The sequence below is a fragment of the Terrapene carolina genome, unplaced genomic scaffold, assembly GCF_002925995.2.
Source record: "Terrapene carolina triunguis isolate 2854851 unplaced genomic scaffold, T_m_triunguis-2.0 Scaffold95, whole genome shotgun sequence".
NCBI lineage: Eukaryota > Metazoa > Chordata > Testudines > Emydidae > Terrapene > Terrapene triunguis.
Window position 1 is genome coordinate 32,572,695 of NW_020664446.1, and position 23,606 is coordinate 32,596,300.

General features: G+C 40.2%; 1 protein-coding gene across 1 annotated transcript in view; it reads right to left on the reverse strand.

The window, feature by feature from the left end:
- Positions 1-23,606, reverse strand: part of TBC1D12 (TBC1 domain family member 12) — an 82,148-nt gene that overhangs the window by 42,108 nt on the left and 16,434 nt on the right. The window contains exon 2 of the mRNA XM_026650915.1: positions 21,815-21,938. Coding sequence (XP_026506700.1) covers positions 21,815-21,938 — 124 coding nt within the window. The remainder of the gene's footprint in view (positions 1-21,814; positions 21,939-23,606) is intronic.

Sequence of the window (23,606 nt, forward strand, 5' to 3'; positions counted from 1 at the left end):
TTTTGTCTAGCAAAAAACATTTCCCTGGAACCTAACCCTCCCACCCCCACATTTACATTAATTCTTATGGGGAAATTGGAGTCGCTTAACATTGTTTTGCTTAAAGTAGCATTTTTCAGTAACATAACTACAACGTTAAGCAAGGAGTTACTGTATGTGGTCTAGCACTCCCACAGGTATGACATCAAAATTTAAACTGTTACAATATAGACTTTTACATTAAGGTTTATTTATTTATTTTACCAAAAGTCAGATCCATTTTATAATCACTATAATATGGTATCCCTGTGCTTAAACTTCAGGGGAAGGGTAGTTCCTAACTGTGGGGGGAAGCCAACTCTGAAACCAGAGCGCGATTCCATCTGACAGATTGCATCTTTAGATGTAGCCATAAGGCTGGGTCAGAAGTGGTCATGACCTTTACCCTAGGATAACTCCCAGATAAGATTATAGCAGATCAAGTCACTTTCACCCCTTGTTGTAACTGAAGCAACAGAACAGCTCTACACAATCCAACAAGCTTGCTATGTAACACAGTGAGCCTTTAAGACACTTTTCTCTAGGCTCTCTCCTGTCATTTTGAACTAAATAACTCTGATTTTTAGATCATTAGTCCTTTTCAGGGGCACAGTGGATACTGGCAAACTCACTCTATCTACTCCATGCTTTTATTAAAAGCAACAGATAGGGCTCTACACTAATTCATATAGGGTAGATAATTGTCTAAATGAGTTCACATAGTTCTTTTAGGGTCTTAGTTTCACAAAAAGTTGTAAGGCTGATTGGAGACCCAATTGGAAAGGTAATTCCACACATCACAGCAGTTTCAAAGATACAGTCACCAAAAGAATGACTGTAAGACAAGAACGAATTTTTTTTTTAAAATAGAACTGTTTAGGGATATATTTTCCTATATGAATTTTTAAAAAGCCATTACTTTGTATAATGCTTATTCCAGAGAAAAAGAATTTGGAATTTATATTAATGTAAAACTCTTATCTAATAGATATGTGAGCGTGACTGAAATTGAAAGGGAAGCCTATTCTCAAGCGCTTAGCAGTTAGTTAGCATTCTGTCTTTCAGACCATGTGAAGCTTTAAGAGATCCACTCTCACTGCTATCTTTATTTATCAACTTAAACTGTATAAACAGGATTCCACCCAGTTTTAACAAAACTGCACAGGCCAAAAACAAACTTACAACAAACTCTCAGTGTCCGTGCAGAGTTATGGGTGGTAATGATATAAATAGCACCACACAAAACAATTAAAGAAGGCTTACATTTTATTTTAACGTCAGTGGTCTTCAAATGGCACACCAATTAGACTTCCAAAGATACTGCTCACTGAAAACTTACCATACAAAGGGCACTGCTATAGCTGTACAGATTTACAGTCTCATATTACAGAATATTTACTATATAACCAAGTTGAACAATGCTAACCAAGCAAATTAAGCCATTTAGAATGATATTAGGCTGCTGTGCGGCCACGCAGCTTAGAGGAACTTAGGACCACTGTCACCTTCAAGTCTGACCTCTTGCATAAGAGGTCAGAGAGCGACCCCAAATTATTCCTAGAGTATATATCTTTTAGAAAAGCATCAAACCTTGATTTAAAAAATGGCCAATGATGGAGAATCCACCACAACCCTTGGTAAGCCGTTCCAATGATTAATTACCTTCATGGTTAAAAATTTACACTTTATTTCCAGTCTGAATTTGTCTAGCTTCAACTTCCAGCCATTGGATCAGCTTTTTCTGCTAGACTGAAGAGCCCATTATTAAATATTTGTTTCCCATGCTGATACTTATAGATGTAATCAAGTCACTCCTTAATCTTCACTTCATTAAGCTAAATAGATTGAGAGCCCTGAGTCTATCACGATAAGCCATGTTTTTTAATCCTTTAATCATTCTCATGGCTTTTCTCTGAAGCATCTCCCATTTATCAATATCCTTCTTGAACTATGGGCACCAGAACTGGACACAGCATTCCAGCAGCGGTTACACCAGTGCCAAATACAGAGGTAAAATAATCTCTCAGCTGCTACTCAGGATTCCCCTATTTATACATCCAAGGATTGCATTAGCCCTTTTGGCCACAGCATTGCACAGGGAGCTCATGTTCAAATGATTATCTATCACTACTCCCTAATCTTTTTCAGAGTCACTGCTTCTCCGGACAGAGTCCCGCTTCCTGTAACTATGGCCTATATTCTTTCTTCCTAGATGTGTTTCACTGAACCAGAAGATGTGTTGCGAAACACTGGCTCCCAGGTTAGAAGAACCAAGCATATGGCCAAAAACTTGAGTACATTAAAGCTCAACTTCTACTTTTCTAGGGTCCAAAAGCCTTGAACTGCATGAACTCTAAGTAGGCTCCTCCCCAGCCCAGGAGACATGTATCCAAAGTATAAGGACATGAGGAGGAAGAAGAGGTAGACACTATAAAATGGGGGGTGGAGTTCCCATCAGGCCAGGGGAACAGATGGGCTCTTCCCAAGAGAAGAGCAATTTCCATCTGACCACATGAAAGGAAAGGACTGAAAGGGACATGCATGTTCTACTTCTGAGGGAATTCTGCACCATTAAAAACTTTGCGCACATTTTAAAATCCTGCAAACTTCTGCATATTTTATTTGTCAAAATAACACACTATAATCATACCATTTTCAATTATTTTGGTAATTTAGTTAAAAAAACTTGTCAGCAAATAATTGAAAATGGTGTGATTATAGTGTGTTATTTTGACAAATAAAATATGCAGAAGTTTGCAGGATTTCAAAATTTTTAATTTGGGGGGTAGAAATTCTTCCAGAGTACCAGGGTTCTTTCTGTGTGGCGTAATCTGGGTACAGGCATCTCAGTAGAGGGTGCGGGGGGGAGGGCAGCTCATTGGGAGGTTCTGGGTGCAGGAGGAATGGGACTCTGCAGGGGAGTCCAAGTGAAGGTGGTTAGGGCTCAGCGGGGAGGGCTGGGATGGAGGGGGCTCAGCTGGGGGTATGGGATCAGGGTGCAGCTGGCTGGAACTCAGTGGGGTGAGGGTCCGAATGCAGGGGTCTGGGTACTGGGGGGCTCCTGATGCATGGGGCGAGGCTCAGTGGGGTGGGTTCTGGGTGCGGGAGATTACAGGCAGTGGTGATGCTTGGGGGGGTAGGTCCAGATGCATGGGGGTTGGGTAGACAGGGGGAGCAGCTCCCCCTACAGTGACCCCTTTTCCCCATGGCTGAGGAGCGACAGGGCCAGGAAGTGGGGGAGAGGTCACTGTAGGGGAAGCTGCTCCCTGTTCACCCAACCCCTGTGCATCTGGACCCACGCACCCAACCTCCCTCCCCCCTGCATCCAGAACCCCCACCTCACCGAGCCTCACCTCCTGCACCCAGACACCCCCCTCGCCCTTAGCCAACCGCCCACTCCCCGCCTCCCCCATGGTACAGAGCTTCCTGCAGCCAGGGAAGGTTTTGGGGGTTGATCTGACCCAGCCCCAGCTGATCCGTGCAGGAGAGGGGGGAAGGGAGAACTCAGTCTCCCTCAACCTCCTCCCCCCCAGGGTTAACATCCCTGGGCGGCCAGAGCGGCCCCAGACCTACACCCCCACCCCCTATCCAGTGGCTTACCTCTTCCCTGGCTGCCCGAAAAGACACACCTGCGCTGCCGGGGAGGGGTGAGTGAGCAGTGATGCAGCTTCTCTTTGCTTCCCCACAGAAACCATTTTTCTGCAGGAAGCAAAGAGAATCTTCAAGGGGACGTGTTTCTGCATGCATGCAGTGGTGCAGAATTTCCTCAGTAGTAATGTACCATTGCCCATAGGAGCAAGTTCACATAGGCCACAAAACCTCCCAAGATAGGCAAAGTCATGCTGACTGGCTGAAATACTTGGAAACACCTTAAACCGGGGAGGATTAAAGTGTGAGAAGTGTGTCATGAGAAAGGAAAGCTTTGGCAACCCATGCACAAGTGATGTAATTCCTGGGAGGAAGACAGGTCAGAGAGACCTTCCCTTGGTTGATTAAGGACCTATTGTGGGCTTTGTAAATCAGAACCCTGTCATAGAGAAGCCAGTTTGGTGCAGATGAAGAGGTTTTTCAGATGGGATACATTTGTAATCACTATCTCAGCACAAGATTGTAAACAGAACTGACAAGATGAAGTCACTATGGACTAACTAGGCTCCAAAAGAGCAGGTACTATATTGCAAAGAAAAATCCCCAACGGCAAAGTGAGGCTAATGCAAGCGGACCAACAGCCATGAAAACATGGAGGAATTCCCTGAAGTCCACTGAACAGCATGAATAGTAGATCTGGGAATCTCTATACAAAAAGTTTGTTTGTGGGACCATCTGAGACAGCAAAGATGTAGGAAGGGGTGAAAGTCCCCATGGTGCATATGTCAACCAGAAGATGAGTGTAGAAAACATTGAGATAATTCTTCTGGGAAAGATTACATCATGGCTCTCTTGCAGAGGACTTCTGGAAACTGTGACCGAAGAATGAGATAATCTGAGATCAAAAAGGACAAATGGCAGCTGGGAAACCTGAAGAATGAGTAAAAAACAAAACAAAAACTGTTTATCACCAACTCCCTTACGTAGGTATGTAAGGTGGCTCAACTGATATCCAATCAGTCCACCCGAAAAGGCAGTAAAACCCAGAAGCATAAAGTGTGTCGGGAGGGGGAGGGGGAGGGGGTAGAAAAAGATGGCAAGGCCTCTAGATCTGCGGCAATAATGGCAGCATCAGAGGTTGCTTTACACAAGTGGATGGTGAGCCAGGCAGAATCTATAAAAGATTGTGCCTTGTGACGATGTTTGAGGAGAAGGAACTTAAGGAAGATACTACATTCAGTTGTAGAGCAAAAGATACAAAGGCCCCAGTGCGTGGTATCCCGAAGGTGAATGCCCTACCTTCCTCTCAGTGGAATCCAGTGGAGAAACCATCAAGTCAGTGGGACAAAGTGGATTTTGACAGAGGCAAGTTAACATTGTCATTCATCCTAGGGATAGAGAATATTATGTCTAGGTCTTGGAGAGATTGCATATTAATTTGCCATGGGACAGGATCATGAGGCCTCTTGTCCACAAGGGGTTCTTGTGCTTTAATTATTGTGAGGGTCTCTTGAAGAAAGTCTCCTCAGGCTGAGCCTTTAGAACTTTCACCACCAACATGGCAAGACTGGAGAATGGACTCTTGCTCCATGTGAGGTGCAGTCTGGGTCCTGATTCATCTTCAAGCTGGTGTACTTTAGATCCTCATCAACCAAAACTGTGATCACAAGAGAGGAGACTAGTTTGGAGAAACCCCACTAAAGCCAGGAAAATGCATGGAAAAATCAGAGCAGAACCTAGGGCACTCATTTCTGTAAAATTGGTTTGAGAGAAGTCAGGGTGGGAAGGAAGATTCCCCCAGGAAGAATTTCTGCCCTTGCATGATTTGAGGGCTCCAAAAATCAAGGATTAAATCCTGGCAAAGCTGCTTAGGAGTTCAGATACCATTGGGTGTGACAGGCAGCCATTGCATCAGGAACAGCTGGACCAAAGATGCTTGCAGCAAGCACACAAACAAAAAATTATGCAATAAGAGACGGCAGCCAGAGACTTTTATAGAAAGACCATAACTCTATTTTGCACCTTGCTTCCTGGTAGGTGAAACCAAACACATAGCAAAAAACTGTAGTGTTTAAACTCTTCATTTGACTAACCTACTATATATCTTCTGCTATTTAAATCCAAATTAACTGGTACATTAGTAAAAAAGCAGTGGTAATTTTATATCAATTCTTAAATTACATTAGTGAGGTCAATGAGTGTGACATTTACTTGTTGCTAATGGTATCTAATGACTGGATGATTTAGTGCCATAACTACTCATGCTACCATGAAAATGTGATGTTCATTCTACTTTAATGATTGCTAAACAATCCCATGCATGGCATAGAATGTGACTAGAAAAAATATATTAAATTCCATACCCCTGTGTTTAACAGATTGAGAGTAGATACTGATGTAACACTGCCAGAACTGTCATCCTAATGAGAAAAACAGAAGTAAAGCCTTAGTAAAAAGTTGTAAAGTCAATCAAATATTGCAATATGCATGTTAAAACTCATTTTTGCACAACTTTTTGTATTCCTAAAGTACTTTTTACTTTGAGGCAAGGATGCTATCTGTCCTACCATGGGCTTGCCTTACCTTTCAAATATATACCAGGGTGTAGCACATGTGAGGTCTCACCTATACAAAATGTGAGTATTTAACGCGTTGCAATGAGACAGGTCTTCCTTCTCCTTTCATACTCCTCCTTCACTCCAGCCCAGTTTTTACATTTCTTCTTTTCTGGGACCAAAACCTTAAGCACTCCATAGCGTAAACTCTGTGGCCAAGGGTACAGATTGTCTGTTCCACAATTATAAACACTCCCTCCATTACTGGAAGCTGGGGATATACACATCTGCTAAACTATTAGCCTCTCATGAAGCAGAAACACACATGTACAATGTCACACCAATTTTGTGCCTCATTGTAAAAGACAGCATGGAGACAAAAGATTAAGAAGAGATTGACAAAAAATGATGACTAAGTAGTATTAAAGAGCTGAGCTAATTGGTGCCACTCTAAAGAGGTTTCTCTACTAGAAATGTTAGTAATTAACTGCAGCTAACAATCAAGCTAACTTAAGTTTGAAAAGACATATTAAAGCTTCCCTTATCATATTTCCCCCCCTTTTTGATACTATGGCATTAGGCTGCCCATACATCAGAACAAAATCTACCTCTTTGGAATTAGCATCAGTAAAATCCATCATGTTCAAGAAAAGTACCTTTCACAAAGAACGAGCATGTCACCTGAATGACAGACTTAGGCTCTGATAGCCTATGATGAGGCTATGAATGAATTCAAATCTAGATTGCTGGCAATGGGGAGGGGGTGGGAAATCAAACTCAGTTGTTACTTACACTGAGTAATACAAGTTTCAGTTACAAGTCTATCAAAATAAACAGATATTAAGCAAAAAAATCCAACCACAAATCTCTAAAAAGCTGACACTAAACAGATAGAAAAATAAGGGTAATTTCTATCCCAAAATATATCCATCTTCACAACATTTTTCCACATAAAACATTTTACAGATACATTGCCAAATCCAACAACTTAACTCTTCAGCCCTTGAACCTAAAAGTTAACTTCAGAATAAGTGCTCAATGATCAAGTTGATTGTTAACATACTGTAAACTCAGGGGTTTGCATTACTGTTTCTACTGTCCCCTCAAGATATCTTTTAACAGAGATTTATAGGAACGCAGGAATTGCCATACCAGGTCAGATCCAGGGTCCATCTACTCCAGTACCTGATAATTCAGAGAAAAGAGCAAAAACCCTACAATAGTCAGAGATTGACTAACAGCCCTGAAGCATGAGGTTTAATACACTCCTTCCAAAAAATTTTGCCATAAACTGTAACTGGATATTCTTTATATCCTTGTGTGTCCATATAAATATCCAGTCCCTTTTCAAATCTTAAATTCTTGACCTCAGTGACTTCCTGTGGCAGTAAGTACCACAGATTAATTACATGTGTGAAAATATTTCCTTCCATTAACTTTTAATTTCCCACCTTTTAATTTCACCAAGTTACACATTTGTTCTCATGTGATGAGACAGGGAGAAAAGTACTGACCTACCTTTTGAATAAAAGTTGTACAATGTCCCCTCTTATTTGCTTAAGGTAAACAACTTCAGCATTTTCAATCTCTTCATATGAGAGGTTTTCTATGCCCCTGATAAAGTACCCTATTTACCAATCAGTTTGTATAAAAAATTGCTCAATTTAATTTGTAACTGTATATACACACTCACTGTTACACGCTACTTAACAGAACTCTTCCTTTAAAACTTTCTCCCCACAATATCTAGAATTACCAATGTTTCAAAATGTGTCATCTGCATGTGGCAAATCATCATCGCTCTAGACTGAGATAGACAGAATGAACTGTGAGGCAGCTTCAGTAGATATGAAGGTACTTAGAATTACTGGTCATCCATCCAAAGGTCACAAAACCATAGAAGAGGGTAGAATTCTGTTAGTCTTAAAGGTGCCACAGGACCCTCTGTTGCTTGCTTCAGATAGAACAGAAGACCAAGGCCATCCATGGTGAAATCTTTGAACTAGCAGAACAAACAGCCATTAAAACCTCCTGCAAATGTTTTGGAGGATCCTTCTTTACTGGATCTGCTATCTTTTGGAACCAACGCATACTGTTGAAACTCTAGGATCTTAAAAAGATTTCGAGACATGGAAGCTACTCTCAGTAGAAAATAAGAAAGGCTCTGTTTCAAAAAAAAAAAAAAAAAAAAAAATCTATTTCCTCCTGCCCTGCCCTTAAAAAAAATGGCCTGCAATGGCACAGACAAAGCACCCAGTCAGAAAACTGGATCCATAAAACCAGTTGGACTCCCCCAGATCTGATGAAATCTTAACTTTCTAGTAAAAAGCAAGTATTGGGAGCATAAGCTTTCGTGGGTAAGAACCTCACTTCTTCAGATGCAAGTCAAAAGATTAAGAAGAGATTGACAAATTGGCTGCCGTCTCTTATTGCATCTGAAGAAGTGAGGTTCTTACCCACGAAAGCTTATGCTCCCAATACTTCTGTTAGTCTTAAGGTGCCACAGGACCCTCTGTTGCTTTTTACAGATTCAGACTAACACGGCTACCCCTCTGATAACTTTCTAGTGTTACCTACCTTTAGAGAAGCTGGATTGGGCAAACAACTACATTAAAAAGGTGATCGAGAATGAGCACAGAGACTCAACCTTTCCCTTAGAGTATTATTTCTTTAGAGCCTCAGAGATGGAGAAGATTTCCTGTATATCACATTCTCAACAGTTGAAATCTACATATTTTATAGCAGTCAGCAAGAGGGATTATCCCCCATCAACTTCAATACCTTTGTGGTAACGCTGATATGTCCAGTCAGATGTGAGGTATAAAGCCAAGGAGATGAGATCCATGTCATTAATTACTCAGACCCAGTGGCTGACAGCACCTTTAGAATCAGCACAGTTTTTGTGACCCTTAGAGGGCTCTACTAGAGAAACGCACAAGGCACACTTCTCAGGCAAACATCCAAACATTTGTCATGGGTGTCAGACACAAGAATCTTACTATCACAGGAATTAGACAAAGTTTTCTAACTTTAGGCTCCTAAATTAATATGTAGGAATCTAAAGAAAGTGATTCTGAAAAGTGTTGTGGGATGCTTATTCAGGTGTCTAAACACGCCTATAAAAGCCTAGGCACCAAGATTTGAAAATGATGGCTGTACTTAAAAAACAAAACAACCCCCCCCCCAAAATGTTTGTTTGTCTGCCATAACAATGGGGGGGGGAGGTGACAGCAGGGAAAGGGGAGAAGAGACCCTCAAAAGAAAAATTATTTTACAGGCAAAATGAATGACGACACAAAAAATTTAAGATACCACAAGATCTATAAACCCCCTGAAAAATTACTAACAAAGTATTACAAAAGAATCCTAGTTTCACCCAATGCAAAGTGAGAGTTGAGGTTGCACAGTTGATACTAACTGGCAGAAAGTGGGGAACTGGGGGATGGGTGAGAAGGGGCACCAATGCCTTGGGCTTTAATTCTGATTTACCTTCTAAAGAGACAAGGTGGGTGAGGTCACTAATATCCTGGGACTGACACACTACCGCTACACTACATAGTTAGTGTGACAGGTTCAGTCACAGAGACCCCCTTGGGACTGTCACCTGATGTGCTGAAGTTCCCTCTGAGCCAGTCTTCCCTGCCAGCTTGGGACTCCAGAACCCTGCCTTGTTGAACCAGAAATACTAGCCTGCTGCAACACAAACCCAGGTCTGGTCCACGCCCCCAAAACTGCAGGCTTAACTGAAAACAGCTTAACAGATTACCTGCCTCCAGCACCCAGACACCCAACTCCCAATGGGATCCAAACACCAAATAAATCTGTTTTACTCTGTATAAAGCTTATACAGGGTAAACTCAAATTGTCTGCCCTCTATAACACAGAGAGAGATGCACAGCTGTTTGCTCCCTCCAGGTATTAATCACTTACTCTGGGTTCATTAATAAACAAAAGTGATTTTAAGTATAAAAAGTAGGATTTAAGTGGTTTCAAGTAATAACAGACAGAACAAAGTAAGTCACCAAGCAAAATAAAGCAAAAACACGCAAGTCTAAGCCTAATACATTAAGAAACTGATTACATGTAAAAATCTCACCCTCAGAAATGTTCCAATAAACTTCTTTCCCAGACTAAACTCCTTCCTAGTCTGGGCCCAATCCTCTCCCCGGTACAGTCCTTGTTAGTTCCAGCAGACATCTTAGGTGGCAAGCAGGCATGTTCTCATGACCGGCAGCCCTTTTGTCCTGTTCCACCCCGTTATAGCTTTGGCATAAGGCAGGAATCTTTTGTCTCTGAGTCCCCACCCCTCCTTCTAAATGGAAAAGTACCAGATTTAAGATGGATTCCAGTATCATGTGACATGGTCACATGTCACTGTAAGACCTCATGCTTCATTACTCATGTGCTGGCCCACACATACACAGGAAGGCTTGCAGGTAAATAAACCATTTATAACCAATTGTCCTAGTCAATGGGAGCCATCAAGATTCTAAACCACCATTAATGGCTCACACTTTGCATAATCACACTAGGACCTCAGAGTTATACTTGATATTTCTATTGTCAGATACAAGAATTAAACATTCATACAAATAGGATGAAAAAATTCAGTAGGTTATAACCTTTGTAATGATACCTTACAAGAGACCCCCTGCATAAGGCATATTCCAGTTACATCATACTCACATTCACAAGCATATTTCCGCAAAAAGAACAGGAGTACTTGTGGCACCTTAGAGACTAACAAATTTATTTGAGCATAAGCTTTCGTGGGCTACAGCCCACTTCTTCGGATGCATAGAATGGAACATATATTGAGGAGATATATATACACATACAGAGAGCATGAAAAGGTGGGAGTTGTCTTACCAACTCTGAGAGGCCAATTAAGTAAGAGGAAAAAAAAACTTTTGAAGTGATAATCAAGATAGCCCAGTACAGACAGTTTGATAAGAAATGTGAGAATACTTACATGGGGAGATAGATTCAATGTTTGTAATGGCTCAGCCATTCCCAGTCTCTATTCAAGCCTATGTTGATTGTATCTAGTTTGCATATCAATTCAAGCTCAGCAGTTTCTCATTGCAGTCTGTTTTTGAAGCTTTTCTGTTGTAAAATTGCCACCCGCAGGTCTGTCATTGAATGAACAGACAGGTTAAAGTGTTCTCCTACTGGTTTTTGAATGTTATGATTCCTGATGTCAGATTTGTGTCCATTAATTCTTTTGCGTAGAGACTGTCCGGTTTGGCCAATGTACATGGCAGAGGGGCATTGCTTCTTATCAAACTGTCTGTACTGGGCTATCACTTCAAAAGTTTTTTTTCCCTCTTACTTAATTGGCCTCTCAGAGTTGGTAAAACAACTCCCACCTTTTCATGGTGTGTGGGTGTGGGTGTGGGTGTCCTCAATATATGTTCCATTCTATGCATCCGAAGAAGTGGGCTGTAGCCCACGAAAGCTTATGCTCAAATAAATTTGTTAGTCTCTAAGGTGCCACAAGTACTCCTGTTCTTTTTGCGGATACAGACTGACACGGCTGCTACTCTGAAGCATATTTCCATAATACATATGGAGTGCGACATCACAGTTAGTTTCTAGGCTGTCTGGGAACAAACGATACATTTTAAAATTTTAGTTAAGGTGCACAACTCCACAAAGAGGGAATCTGAAGCAGTACCCAAGGATTTTGTTGAATGGTTGCATGTGTTTGTTACCTTCTGATTCCACTGGAAAGACAATGAAGCTTCACTGTAGAAGTGGGAGTTACTGAAATCAACAACTAAATCTTAAACTGAAGGAGTTTCTCCCATCAGTCTCTTACTAGGAACATGTAACATTTTAGTATCAGTTGTCTAAACTGTATTCTTAATTTATTCACCTAAATTTGGGTTATTGCTGATTATGCACTATATGTATCTTATGACTTTAAAAACGAATTTTGTGTTTGTGGATAATCTAAGCACTATACCCAGATGTACAGACACTCTTTTCTTAACCTGTGTACTATATAATTTTTTAACATTAGCTTTAATAAAAATTTTAAATCAGTTGTGTGTCCTTTTTGCAGGGAGCACATAATACCCATGCTCTATGGTCTGCCCTATGGTCCATCAAGAAACTGATGTTTAAGACGTTGGTTTTCATCTATATAAATTCCTAAATAGCTAGGAGTCCTGCCTACCTTAGAGAGATTGCTTCTCTTCCTGTGGGCTGTATCAGATGCTGAGGTCCTTAGCTAACAGCCCCCTTCTCTTATTTATTTAAACAGGAATGGTCTTACAGCAGTGTGTTTCTGGTGAGTAGTTGCAACACTAGAACTTACTCCCACTTCCCTTGGGCCTATCCGTAAAAGCCCAGATTTATTGATTTTCAGGGCACACTGCAAAACTATTTTCCTCTGGGTTTTCCTAAGGAAGGGGGGAGGAGGGGAGAGGGGAAGGGTGTCAGGGGGCCTGAACTGAAGCCATGTATGGATTTAGGGGGGCGAGTTATTGTGGTGGGTTGAGAGGCTCAATGTACATGGATACTGATCCAGCCTATTTTGTGTCTTTTTATTTAACACACACACACCCCCCACAACCAAACCTGGCCCTACTGAAGTTTTTGTGAGCCTATCTTAGAGGCTTCTACTAGAGAAACGTACAAGGCACTCTTCTCAGGCAAACATCCAAACATTTGTTATGGGTGTCAGACACAGGAATCTTACTATCGACTTCAATGGAGTTAGGACTTCATTAGAGTTCAGGTAGGCACTTCAGCATAGACAACTTTTGCCAATTGAAACCCTCTCACATTATGCTTTTGATTATGACCTCTAGTGTTCAATATCCATTTTCAGAGACCTAATAACAATCCTAACTTTTTTCAGATATCAGTTGTAGGACAATGACAAAATAGTCTATTTGGTGTTTGTCAGATTGGTTGCTTAATGCTAGCACCATTGGTCATGTGGATGTGAGTGTAAATAATGGTTGCTGCTCTTTTCTGCACTGTTTTAGAACTGATTTCCTATTCTGCTTTTTAGAGTGTCTAACACTTAGAATTTAGAAAAAAAATCAGCTTTTTTATTCTAAGGCTCCTAAAAAGGCTTTACCTGGCTAAAGGAGGAGATAATGCAAGCTACATTAGAATATGAAGATGTACATCTGTGAGAGACAGAAAGACATGAGAAAAATGAAAAAGATACCATCTCTGTCTTGTAGCCCAAGTAGGGTTCAGGAATCACTTTAAGCTTTACTTTTATGGTAAAATGATTGTATTGGTCTTTAAAGAAATATTTTCATTAATAAAAAACAAGAACTGAATTTAGATGCTTCAATCAGTATTTCACTTGACTATGTCACTTACACCACAAAAACAGATTTAAATATCTCATGTCTAATGAATAAGGTATTTTCAAAAAAGGGAAGCAAATTAGTTTTACTTAAACAGATCTGCCACTTTAATCAGTTCCAACTGAAAAACATATGCATCATGTGCTGCAAATGCATTTCAGCTTCAACCTTATTTCATGTAAAAACAATCACATTTTATTTCAAAGTGTAAAACAATGATTTTTAAAGTGAGAAGGCAAGCATAGTTTACTAGTCAGGATTTCTGTTAATCCATATATTCCCCTATTTAAATTGGCAATTACACTTCCTGTCACAGTTCATCAGAATAAAAACCTTCAGTACACCAAATACATTTTTGGCACTTTTAATCCTAAAAGGTTGCTATTTTTCCCTTTATTAAACAGGGGAGGAAGGAAGCACAGCTGGTGGGAGAGGTCCAGCAAAAAAAAAAAAAAAAAAAAAAAAAAAAAAAAAAACCTACCACATCCTGCTTGTGCAGTTTTAAATCCAATGAGAATTGAGACAGCCAACAGCTGCAACATGAGAGAATTAGCCTGCCAAGAACTTTCAACTTTTGATCCATTTACAGCTGCAAAATCTAACCAGAAGAATGTGGGTATCTATAACTGAATGAGCGGTAATCTTTTGGAAAAGATAATATACAATTTGCTGCACAAAAGTATAAATAAAATAAAATCAATCGACTTACTCCTGAAACTATTTCCTTGCCGTACTTTCTGCATGTGTATAGGGTAATTTTTCAAATCTCAGTAGTTCTCTGAAGACAATACCCATTACAGAGTTACATTTCTGGGACCTGTGGCTTCAGGGAGTTCTCAAACCAAGTTTCCAGATTTTCTGGAGGACCTTTTTTGAGACAGCCTGCTAGTATTACTACCTATTCCATTTTTTGTGAAAGAACAGTTTGCACTAAAATCTAGTAGTTAGACCAGATGACTAGGAGTCCAACTCTTGAATGGAAATCCTGACTATCATTGACTTGCTTTGTGACCTTGAGCACATCCTTTAGGGTTGCCACCTCTGATGGACCAAAGATGATCCTGCGCCTGTAACACAGGAAGGCTGACAGTGTGCACTAATCACCCTTACAAATTTCCTGAGACAACTACCTCAAAAAAAAGGGGGCGGGGAAGAGGCGCAGAGGGTGATCTTGGGAAAACCTGGGTAGGTGGGCAACCCTATTTAATTGATATCACTTTCTCCATATGTAGAAACAGGAATACCTACCTACTGTACAAGCATAGTGTGAAGATAAATCTTCAGGTTCTGAACCCTTACAGTGCTATGGTTATTTAAAGAGGCCTCAGTGTTGGCTTAGTACAGCTGAACACAAAAAAACCCAAAAACACATTTGTTTTAGGCCCAAATTATAGTTTAAATATCGAAATGTCACGGAATAAGGAACTCCTTACAAATCAGAATTTCTTTTGTATCGACAAATCTCATTTCAACATTTTCAAAGTATTTGACATTCCCTGAAACAATGTTCTGTTTCAAGTAAGTTAAAACATTAAACTGCATCTGCCTACAGTGCCATGGTCCCTCATGGAAGCTGTAGTTTGGGTGCATCATTCCCTTATTCTTTACTATGGGTTGGCCTCCCTGGCAGGACTATGCATCACTTGATATACTGTAGTCCTATTATTCCCATGATGTGGCTCAGTCAGAGGTGAGACAACAGTGCAAGGTATAGTGCAGCCAAGACCACAGGAGAGAATGGGGACATGAAGCACTTGAACTACCATTCATTCCCATGAGATACTATGGTACAGAGACAGATGCAGTATGATGTTGAGCTAACTCAAAATAAAGTGCTCGGGGTCAGTCAACATGCCACACACAAAAAGTAATTCAGATTTGGGTCCAACCGACCAAAAGCAAAATATTTCATTTGAATTTTTCCCCACAGAAAGTTTTGATTTTGTAGAAGCTACGTTAAAAGTCATTTAGATTGAAGATCCCCAACTAATTCCACTGAGTTGGATGGTTACCTCAATAACAAAGAGCAAACAAATGGCATATTCTAAATTACTCAGCAATATTGGAAGGATAAATTTAGATATATTTTACATGCCTTTAAAAGAAAAAAAAAAATCAAATGACCCTTTTGAGAACACAAACTCGTTAATGATTTATTTTTGCTTAACTTTCTCAATTACGATACCAGTTATTTGTTTTATATCTGGTATTGCCATTAAGTTCCACTTGGGGGATCACCACTTCACTAAGCTTATTTGTGTTACTGGTCACTATGGGATTTTTTCTATTCAATGCAGTTTTGTACTCTTAAATCTTCTCTCTTTAGTGAGAGAAAGCTAGTTATAATCCAGAGATTATCAAAAGTCCTTTTTCAGATCTGTAGTCTCCTTTAGCTAAATAGGCAAAGCTTTTCTCTATGTTTCAAGCCCTCTGACCTCTAGAATATAGAAATATGAAAGGAGAATCTCAGCTTTCATTTATGAATTAGTATATTTAATCTCTCTTGGCAAAAGTGGTTTTGGTATGTAAACAGATAAACCAATTACTAGGATTGTGATTGGATTTTTCCTAAAGACCATACAGTTCATTCATGTCTTACAAACCCCTCATCATCCCCACTGTTTCTTTGGAATCCATGAAAGCCACATGAACCTCAATTTTAGAGATGACCTTAGATTAGCACCCAGCTATGGGAGGCCATGGTTTTAAGGGCAGGTCTACACTTAAAATTCTGCAACAATGCAGCTGCATCGCTGTACCATTTAAGGGAAGATGCTCCTACACCAATATGAGAGCTTCTCCTGTCAATGTAGTTACTCCACCTCCCCAAGAGGTGGTAGCTATGTTGACAGAAGCTCTCCTGTCGACATGGCACTGTTACATTGGGGGTTAGGCTAGTATAACTACATCGCCGAAGGATGTGGATTTTTTACACCCCTAAGTGGCATAGTTATACCGATATAGATCTGTAGTGGTGACCTGGCCTTGGATTGGTAAGACTTCCTACCAATGACACAAAGACTGATGTAAGCATGCTCTCTCTGGTGGCCTGCCTCAGCCAAGACAATGCCACTGTTGAACACCCAGCCTGACCTGTAGGCACTTCGGGAAGGCATATTTAGTAAACTCTCATTGGACTTTTCAAACAAGTAGTAATACATGGCCACAAGCATTTTGTGTAAGTGGTCCATAGGTGTTCCCACAGGCATTGGCTTCCAACTTTCCCCAGGGGTGCCCAACCCCCTCTCAGCTCCAGGCCCCACTCCCACTCCACCTCTTCTCCCAAGGCCCCACCCCTGCCCCACCTCTTCCTGCTCAGTTCCGCCCTCTCACCCCAGCATGCCCCATCCCCATTTCTTCCCTTCCAGCACCTCCTGCATGCCACGGAACAGCTGATCTATGGCAGGGGGAGGTGCTGGCAGGGATCTTACCTTTATAGGTGTCTAAAGCCCTTGGAATGGGTTTGGAACTACTAATACATATAACCAAACTAAGAACAGCAGCAATGAAAGAAGGGCTTTAGCACACAAACCTCAACTCAGAGTCTACACACTTCCATATGTTCCCCCCAGTTCTCTACTTCCTGTTATCATCAAGTTTGACAGAGTATTATTGTGGGCAACACAATTTAGACCAGGTACTAAAGGTGAAATTTTAATTTATCTTTAGTAAAATGCACCTTCATCCATTAGAATCTTTGCTGGATTAACAAAGTGGACCAAAATTTTCGAAGAGACAGGACTGAGTTTTCACAGAAGCTGCTTGCTTAGAGGGAGTGGTACCACTTCTGGAAAAAGGTTCCACTATCCATGTGGATTTTCAAGGCACAGAGTTAGGAAATGTCTCAAGTTTGGAATCTCAGGTCAGGTTCTGACTCCCATAATTCACATCAGCCAAATGTGTTCTCATCTTGTAAAGTCTCATGCTGTGGCTGGAATGTTGACAGTGCACTCGCACAATACTCTGAAGCCATTAAAACACTGAAGATAGATGGTTGTGTTGTCTTATCTAAGATATTACCTAAATACTATACAATATCGAGAAGAACAGAAAAGAGGATGCATTCATCAATTTAAAGTTACTTATAGAAGTCTCATTTTGAATGTAACAAAAATTAAGCAGATATTCACTGGGGGGGGGGGGGGGGGGAGGAGAAGAAGGAAGTAAATTTGCTGATCTGATGGACTATGATTTGTCCCAAGAGCAAGTTCCTTCACTTCAAGAAAAGAGGAACTGATGACTGAAAACGGTCTAGTCCACCACCTCTATTCCGAAGAAGATAGACCAGAAACCTCTGGATTCTTAGCATATAGTATTTAATGGAGACAAAGAGCCAAGAATGTTAAATCAGCAGCTACTTTTAGAGAACACTTCTTTTCACAATTAAGGAAGCCACCATTAACATTCAAATTAAAAGGAAAAACTACATTGAAGATGCACTCCTTTTAACATACAACTTTTATTGCTTAATCTAAGGAAGTGACATCTTAAAAATAGAGTTTGGTTTGTCATTTATCCCAGCAAGTCCTGTTTAAACACTGTTGCGATTTCAGAACAAGTGACTTTTTTTTGCAGCCTTGCTTGCTCCTTCCCCAGCCATATTTTTCAGCCCACAGCAAAACACTACAGGATTCTATGACTGATATTTCCCATCCCACTAGGAGTTCTTCAAGCTCCAGAAAAACCTTCCCATTTTTCACTTCACTGCTTCACAAAGGGCTCCTATTGCAGAAAAATCTTTTTTTTTTTTTTTTTTTTAAAAAAAAAAAAAAAAAAAAAAAAAGAGGATGACAGAACATAGCTCCCTCCAGAGCTTGTCAAGCCTGTCAATTGCAACTGTTAGCAGAGGAGCATGGAGAAAGAGAGAAGCCAGAGAGAAGAGAAGTCACAGAAAGAGGGGGGAAAAAATCTCTCCCCTCAGGTCACTCGGGTCTAGTCTACACCTAGAAATTAGCTACATCATTATATATAGCAACCTAGCTATATCATTCAGGGCTGTGAAAAATTTCACACCATATGCAATGCAGTTAGGTCAACCAAACCCCCACTGTAGAAGCAGCTAGGTCAATAGAAGAATTCTTCCACTGACCTAGCTACTGCCTCTCAGAGAGTTGGATTACCTGCATTAATGAGAAAACCCCATCCGTGAATGTGGGAAGTATCTACACTACAGCAGCACAGCTGCAGAGCCTTAGCTGTACGCTTGTAGCATAAACAAGGCCTCTGGTTACTGCCTCCACCAGCACAAGAGAAAGGAACTCAAATTCACTAGGTCGGCACACCATACTGCCTTGGAACTGCAGGGACACACTGATGTGTTTAGTATTTTCGAACATTAATATTGTATTACTACCGATTATTCACTTTAATAAAGCAGTGGCATTATTATGTACTAGCAGAAGAATAGTACACTAAAAACATACAGGGATGAACATAAGACAATAAGGCATTATAACTGATAGAAGCAGCACGATTGATCCCCTTTGAATGAATTTTTTGGCCATCTCTCCCTAGAACTCAAATGCCTTCAGAAAACACAAGCTTCTGGACTTAGACCAAAAAGAGATATAGGAATGGATTTTATTTCTACCAAGATATCCACTGAGGAGGTCAAACTAAAAGTTTGCCTGTAGGAAAGCCACAACATTTCTTTTTAGAGACTCTTACAATTTTTGATGAATGAGTGAATTAAATGAGGAATCTGTAGTTGCCTTTTTTTAATATGGAAGTCTTGTATACAAAGAAAAATTATTTATCTTCCATAATCCTAGAGTTGAATAAAACTGGTTTTATTCAATTAACTGGCGCATCAAAGAATCAAAAACATTTAATAAAAATCCCATTAACTCTCCACCCAGTCTGAAGTAAGAATTCCAGGGAATATATAGAAGTTCTAATGTGATTATTCATCCATGTAAAACAAATGGCATAGTTTAACTGAAGGCAGTGTCTGTTTGGTAACTAAACTTTTTCAAGGAGACTAAAATGAAGTTATATTCAGGACTAGAAGGGAAAATGCAAACAAAAAATATTTTATAATCACAGTGTCTGACTGGGTCACCAAAAACAGCAACTAAAATGACAAATTCAATTTGGCAGGCAGAGGTGTGGCTATGACAAAGAAAAAAAATTTTAAAGAAGGATGGGACATAACCTTTAAAAAAAAAAAAGTTTTATTTCTGGTTTTACTACAAAAAACTACCTTTACATGTATAAAAAGCTAGGATACCAGTCATTTATAATTAAAATGAAACAGATTCCATATTTCCATGTATTTATTCTATGCAGAACGGTCTATTTTATAAACTGTTCTTGAGTGAGTTATACACCTTTATAAAAGGTAATAGGCAGGGGCCTACTTCAGAAAAATTAAAGGTGGGGCGGGTAAAGTTGTGTTGGCATATAAAACATTATATGTAATTTTGCGAGGGGCAAGAAGTGGAAAACATCATTGAGCACACAGAGTTTAAGAAGTCTGGGAAGTGGCAAATTCCCCTAGCCCCCTTGCTCATTAGCAAGCTAGGCTCCTGGTAATAGGTATCAGCTTGAAAGAAATGGAGTGCGATATTGAACATCCTCTATTTACCATGGACCAAGAGATCATTTTCTAAACTTTATTTGCCCAAATGCTGAGAAATAATGAGAAAGTGGTCATTATTGATACTGATGTCTAAGGAACTTGCAAGTACAGTCTGGGAGTTTGGGGGGGGCAAACTCATCACGCTAGAGGTGAGAGGGTAGAAGAGAAAGACACTGCCAAAAGAAACAGTCTTAGGCTACGTCTTCACTACCCACCTGAATCGGGGTAGAAATCGATCTCTCGGGGATCTAATTATCACGTCTCGTCGGGACGCAACAATCGAGCCCCGAATTGACGCTTGTACTCCACCAGCGCAGGTAGGAGTAAGCGCTGTCGACGGGGGAGCCGCGGCTGTCGATTTGCCGCCGTCCTCACAGCGGGGTAAGTCAGTTCGGATACGTCGAATTCAGCTACGCTATTCGCGTAGCTGAATTTGCGTATCTTAAATCGATCCCCCCCTAGTGAAGACGTAGCCTTACAGAATGCTCTCTCAATATTCGATTCAGACAAGAACATACAAATACATTGACTGGGAGATTAATTTTTCTCAGCTTGATTCTTCCAAGCTGGTACACTAGCTGCCAACTGCAAATCACAAGCCAACAGAATCCACATCCCAGAGAGATATTTTTACCCCTCAAGGAGGACAGTTTTCTCATTGCCTCCCTTAGTGGGATTTCCACTGAGGATCAGCAGCTTTAAAATCTCAATTGGGGCTTCAAAGAAACAGGGCATCACCTGGCCAGCCTGGTAACATCCCTTCCCCCAAACAAACAAACAAAACAAAACAAAACCACAAGGTAACACTAGCGCTGTACTGGCCAGTTCTGCTTTGCCAGTATCTCGTCTCTTGCCACAGAAGTTCCAGATGCTTTGACCACTACAGACTCCCCTCTGGGCAGACTTTTCACATTGAGTACCTTGAGCCCCACAAGAAGCCAACTTCACCTAGGACTGAATCTAACCGATCTGTGCATTGTCTGTAGACAATGACTGTGTATCCACACTAGGAAAAAAAAAAAACTAACGTTTGTTTTTAATCATGTGTTTGCTAACAGATAAGATTTTAGTCACAAGGCAGTGTGTGGGTTCTCACAGGTGTTAACGGGTTGAGGTAAACCACTAGGGTATTTGTAAAACCACAAACGCTCTTTTCCATCTTAGGATTTTACCATATATTAGCTAACATGATAAAATAAAACCCACACCTTTTCTCCTCATGAAGACCAGGCCTGAGTGGACATTTCTAACCTGACTTGGAGTGGTATACCATGTTTTGTCTTAATATATCCAGTCACCAAGCTCTCTCCCACAATCTTGTAAGCAAACTAATGTTGTATTATAAGTCATTTAGAATGTGGGGAAAGTTTGTAAATACTGAAAGACCATTAGTTCTTTAAATCAGAATATATTTTAGTACTGTTAAAACAACTGGATGCATATGAATTGTTTTCATACTTTTTTTTCTACTGCTCTCCGAAGTATGGAAGACAACTTTGTTTATTGAATTAAGTTCCACTGAGTGAGCTGAGGTATCCATTCTCTGCTTGGAAAGTTACTTGAGAAACAAGGAAAAATGTAACTATTTTTCTTTCAATAAAAGGCAAAACTCAAAAAGGTTCTTCTGACTGTCAAGCTGGGTGCCATGATGGAGACATCAACTAAAAATTCAACTCATTCTTAAAAGAACCAAAGAAGAAATTACTGAAGTTTCATACCTATGTGAGATGGTTACTCACCTGCTGAATTATTTTGGAATCTTTTTGAAAGTTTTCTCTAGGAGGGACTTTTCCAAATAACTTCCAGCCAGGAGCACTGTGGAGACCAGGTTTGAGTTCCTTTGTCCTTTTGGTGAAAAAGTTTCTGGAGGGAGGGGGAGGGGGGAAAAAAAGAAGAAAAAAAAAGAGAACATACTTTTAAATTACAGGCATCGTACAGTACTAAAGTTTGTCTCAATTTTAGATTTGTTTTAGCCCAATACATCTTTGTACAGACTTAATGTTCAGCAGAGCAAATACTTGTTTGTATTCTACCTTTATTTTCTCTTGTTCTTTACAAAAATCTGAATAATGTATAAAATAAGAATTGTCACGTGCTATTGAAATAAATGTCCAATTGTTTTCAATAATCACTGTTGAGATGATACACTCTGGATAGTTTTCTTTTTAATGTTCGTGTTTTACAGTTGTAACTCAACAGGAATAAAAGACTATAGCATTAAATATCAGAGCATCTGCAGGATATTGGAGGACTCACCTCCTATTTTTTAAGCGTTCAGAATATTGTGTATCTAGCTTATGACTTTGCAGTGATAGTATGTTTAAAAAATAGTATTTAATCATTGAGCCAAGGATAGTGAATTTAAATCTTTGTGGTAAATAAATCAGCTGGGAAGTGATTTAAACAAAGTTTTCCTAGTCCAAAATACTAGAGACATTGGTACTATAATATACATCATTCCACTGATTAAACATAAACCCAGGACAACATTTCTAAAAAATTATGTTGTGATATAGAACACCGCATACCAAAAAGTTTTAATTTCAAAATATTTATGGTGGAACTTGTCTCCAAGTATTAGGGTGACCAGAGGTCCCGATTTTATAGGGACAGTCCCGATTTTTGGGGCTCTCTCTTATATAGGCACCTATTACCCCACCACCCCCATCCCGAATTTTCACACTTGCTATCTGGTCACCCTACTAAGCATTAAATTTCAGCCTGTAACAACTCAGCACTCATGTATGGGGGATATAGCTTGTTCAGGAAGGACAGGCAGGGTAAAAAGGGAAGAGGTCCTGCATTATACATCAAGAATATACACTTGTTCTGAGGTCCACAAGGAGATGATTGGCAGACCAGTTGAAAGTCTATGGGTAAAGATAAAGAGTGGGGGGGGGGGCGCGGAAAACAGGAGTGATGTCATGGTAAGGTCTACTATACCCCACCATATCAAGAAGGAGGAGGAGGAGGCGGCGGCATTTCTAGAACAAATAAAAGATACATTCAAAACACCAGACCTAGTAATAATGTGGGACTAACTACCCAGACATCTGCTGGAAAACTAATATGGAAAACCACAAAATTTCTAATAAGTTTTTGGAATGTATAAGGGACAACTTTTTATTTCAGAAAGTGGAGACAGTCATTTTCAACTAGTTTCTACCTAAGAGGGAGAAATTGGTAAGGAAACTGAAGGTTGAAGGCAACTTGGGTGATCATAAAATGGAAGGAGTGTAAGCAACAGAATAAAGACAATGGATTTCAAAAAAAGCAGACAAACTCAGAACTGATAGGGATAAGGTCCCATGGAAGGGCAATCTAAGGGGAAAAGGAGTTCAGGAGAGCTGGCAGTTTCTTAAGGAGGCAATATTTAAAGGCACAATAACTGCAGGTAATCCCAATCTGAAGGAAAGGTGAGAAGAATAGTAAGAGCCCAACTACGGCTCCATCAGGAGCTCTTTAATGACCTGAATATCAAAAAGGAAGCCTACAAGAAAGTGGAAACAGACAAATTGCTAAGGAGTACAA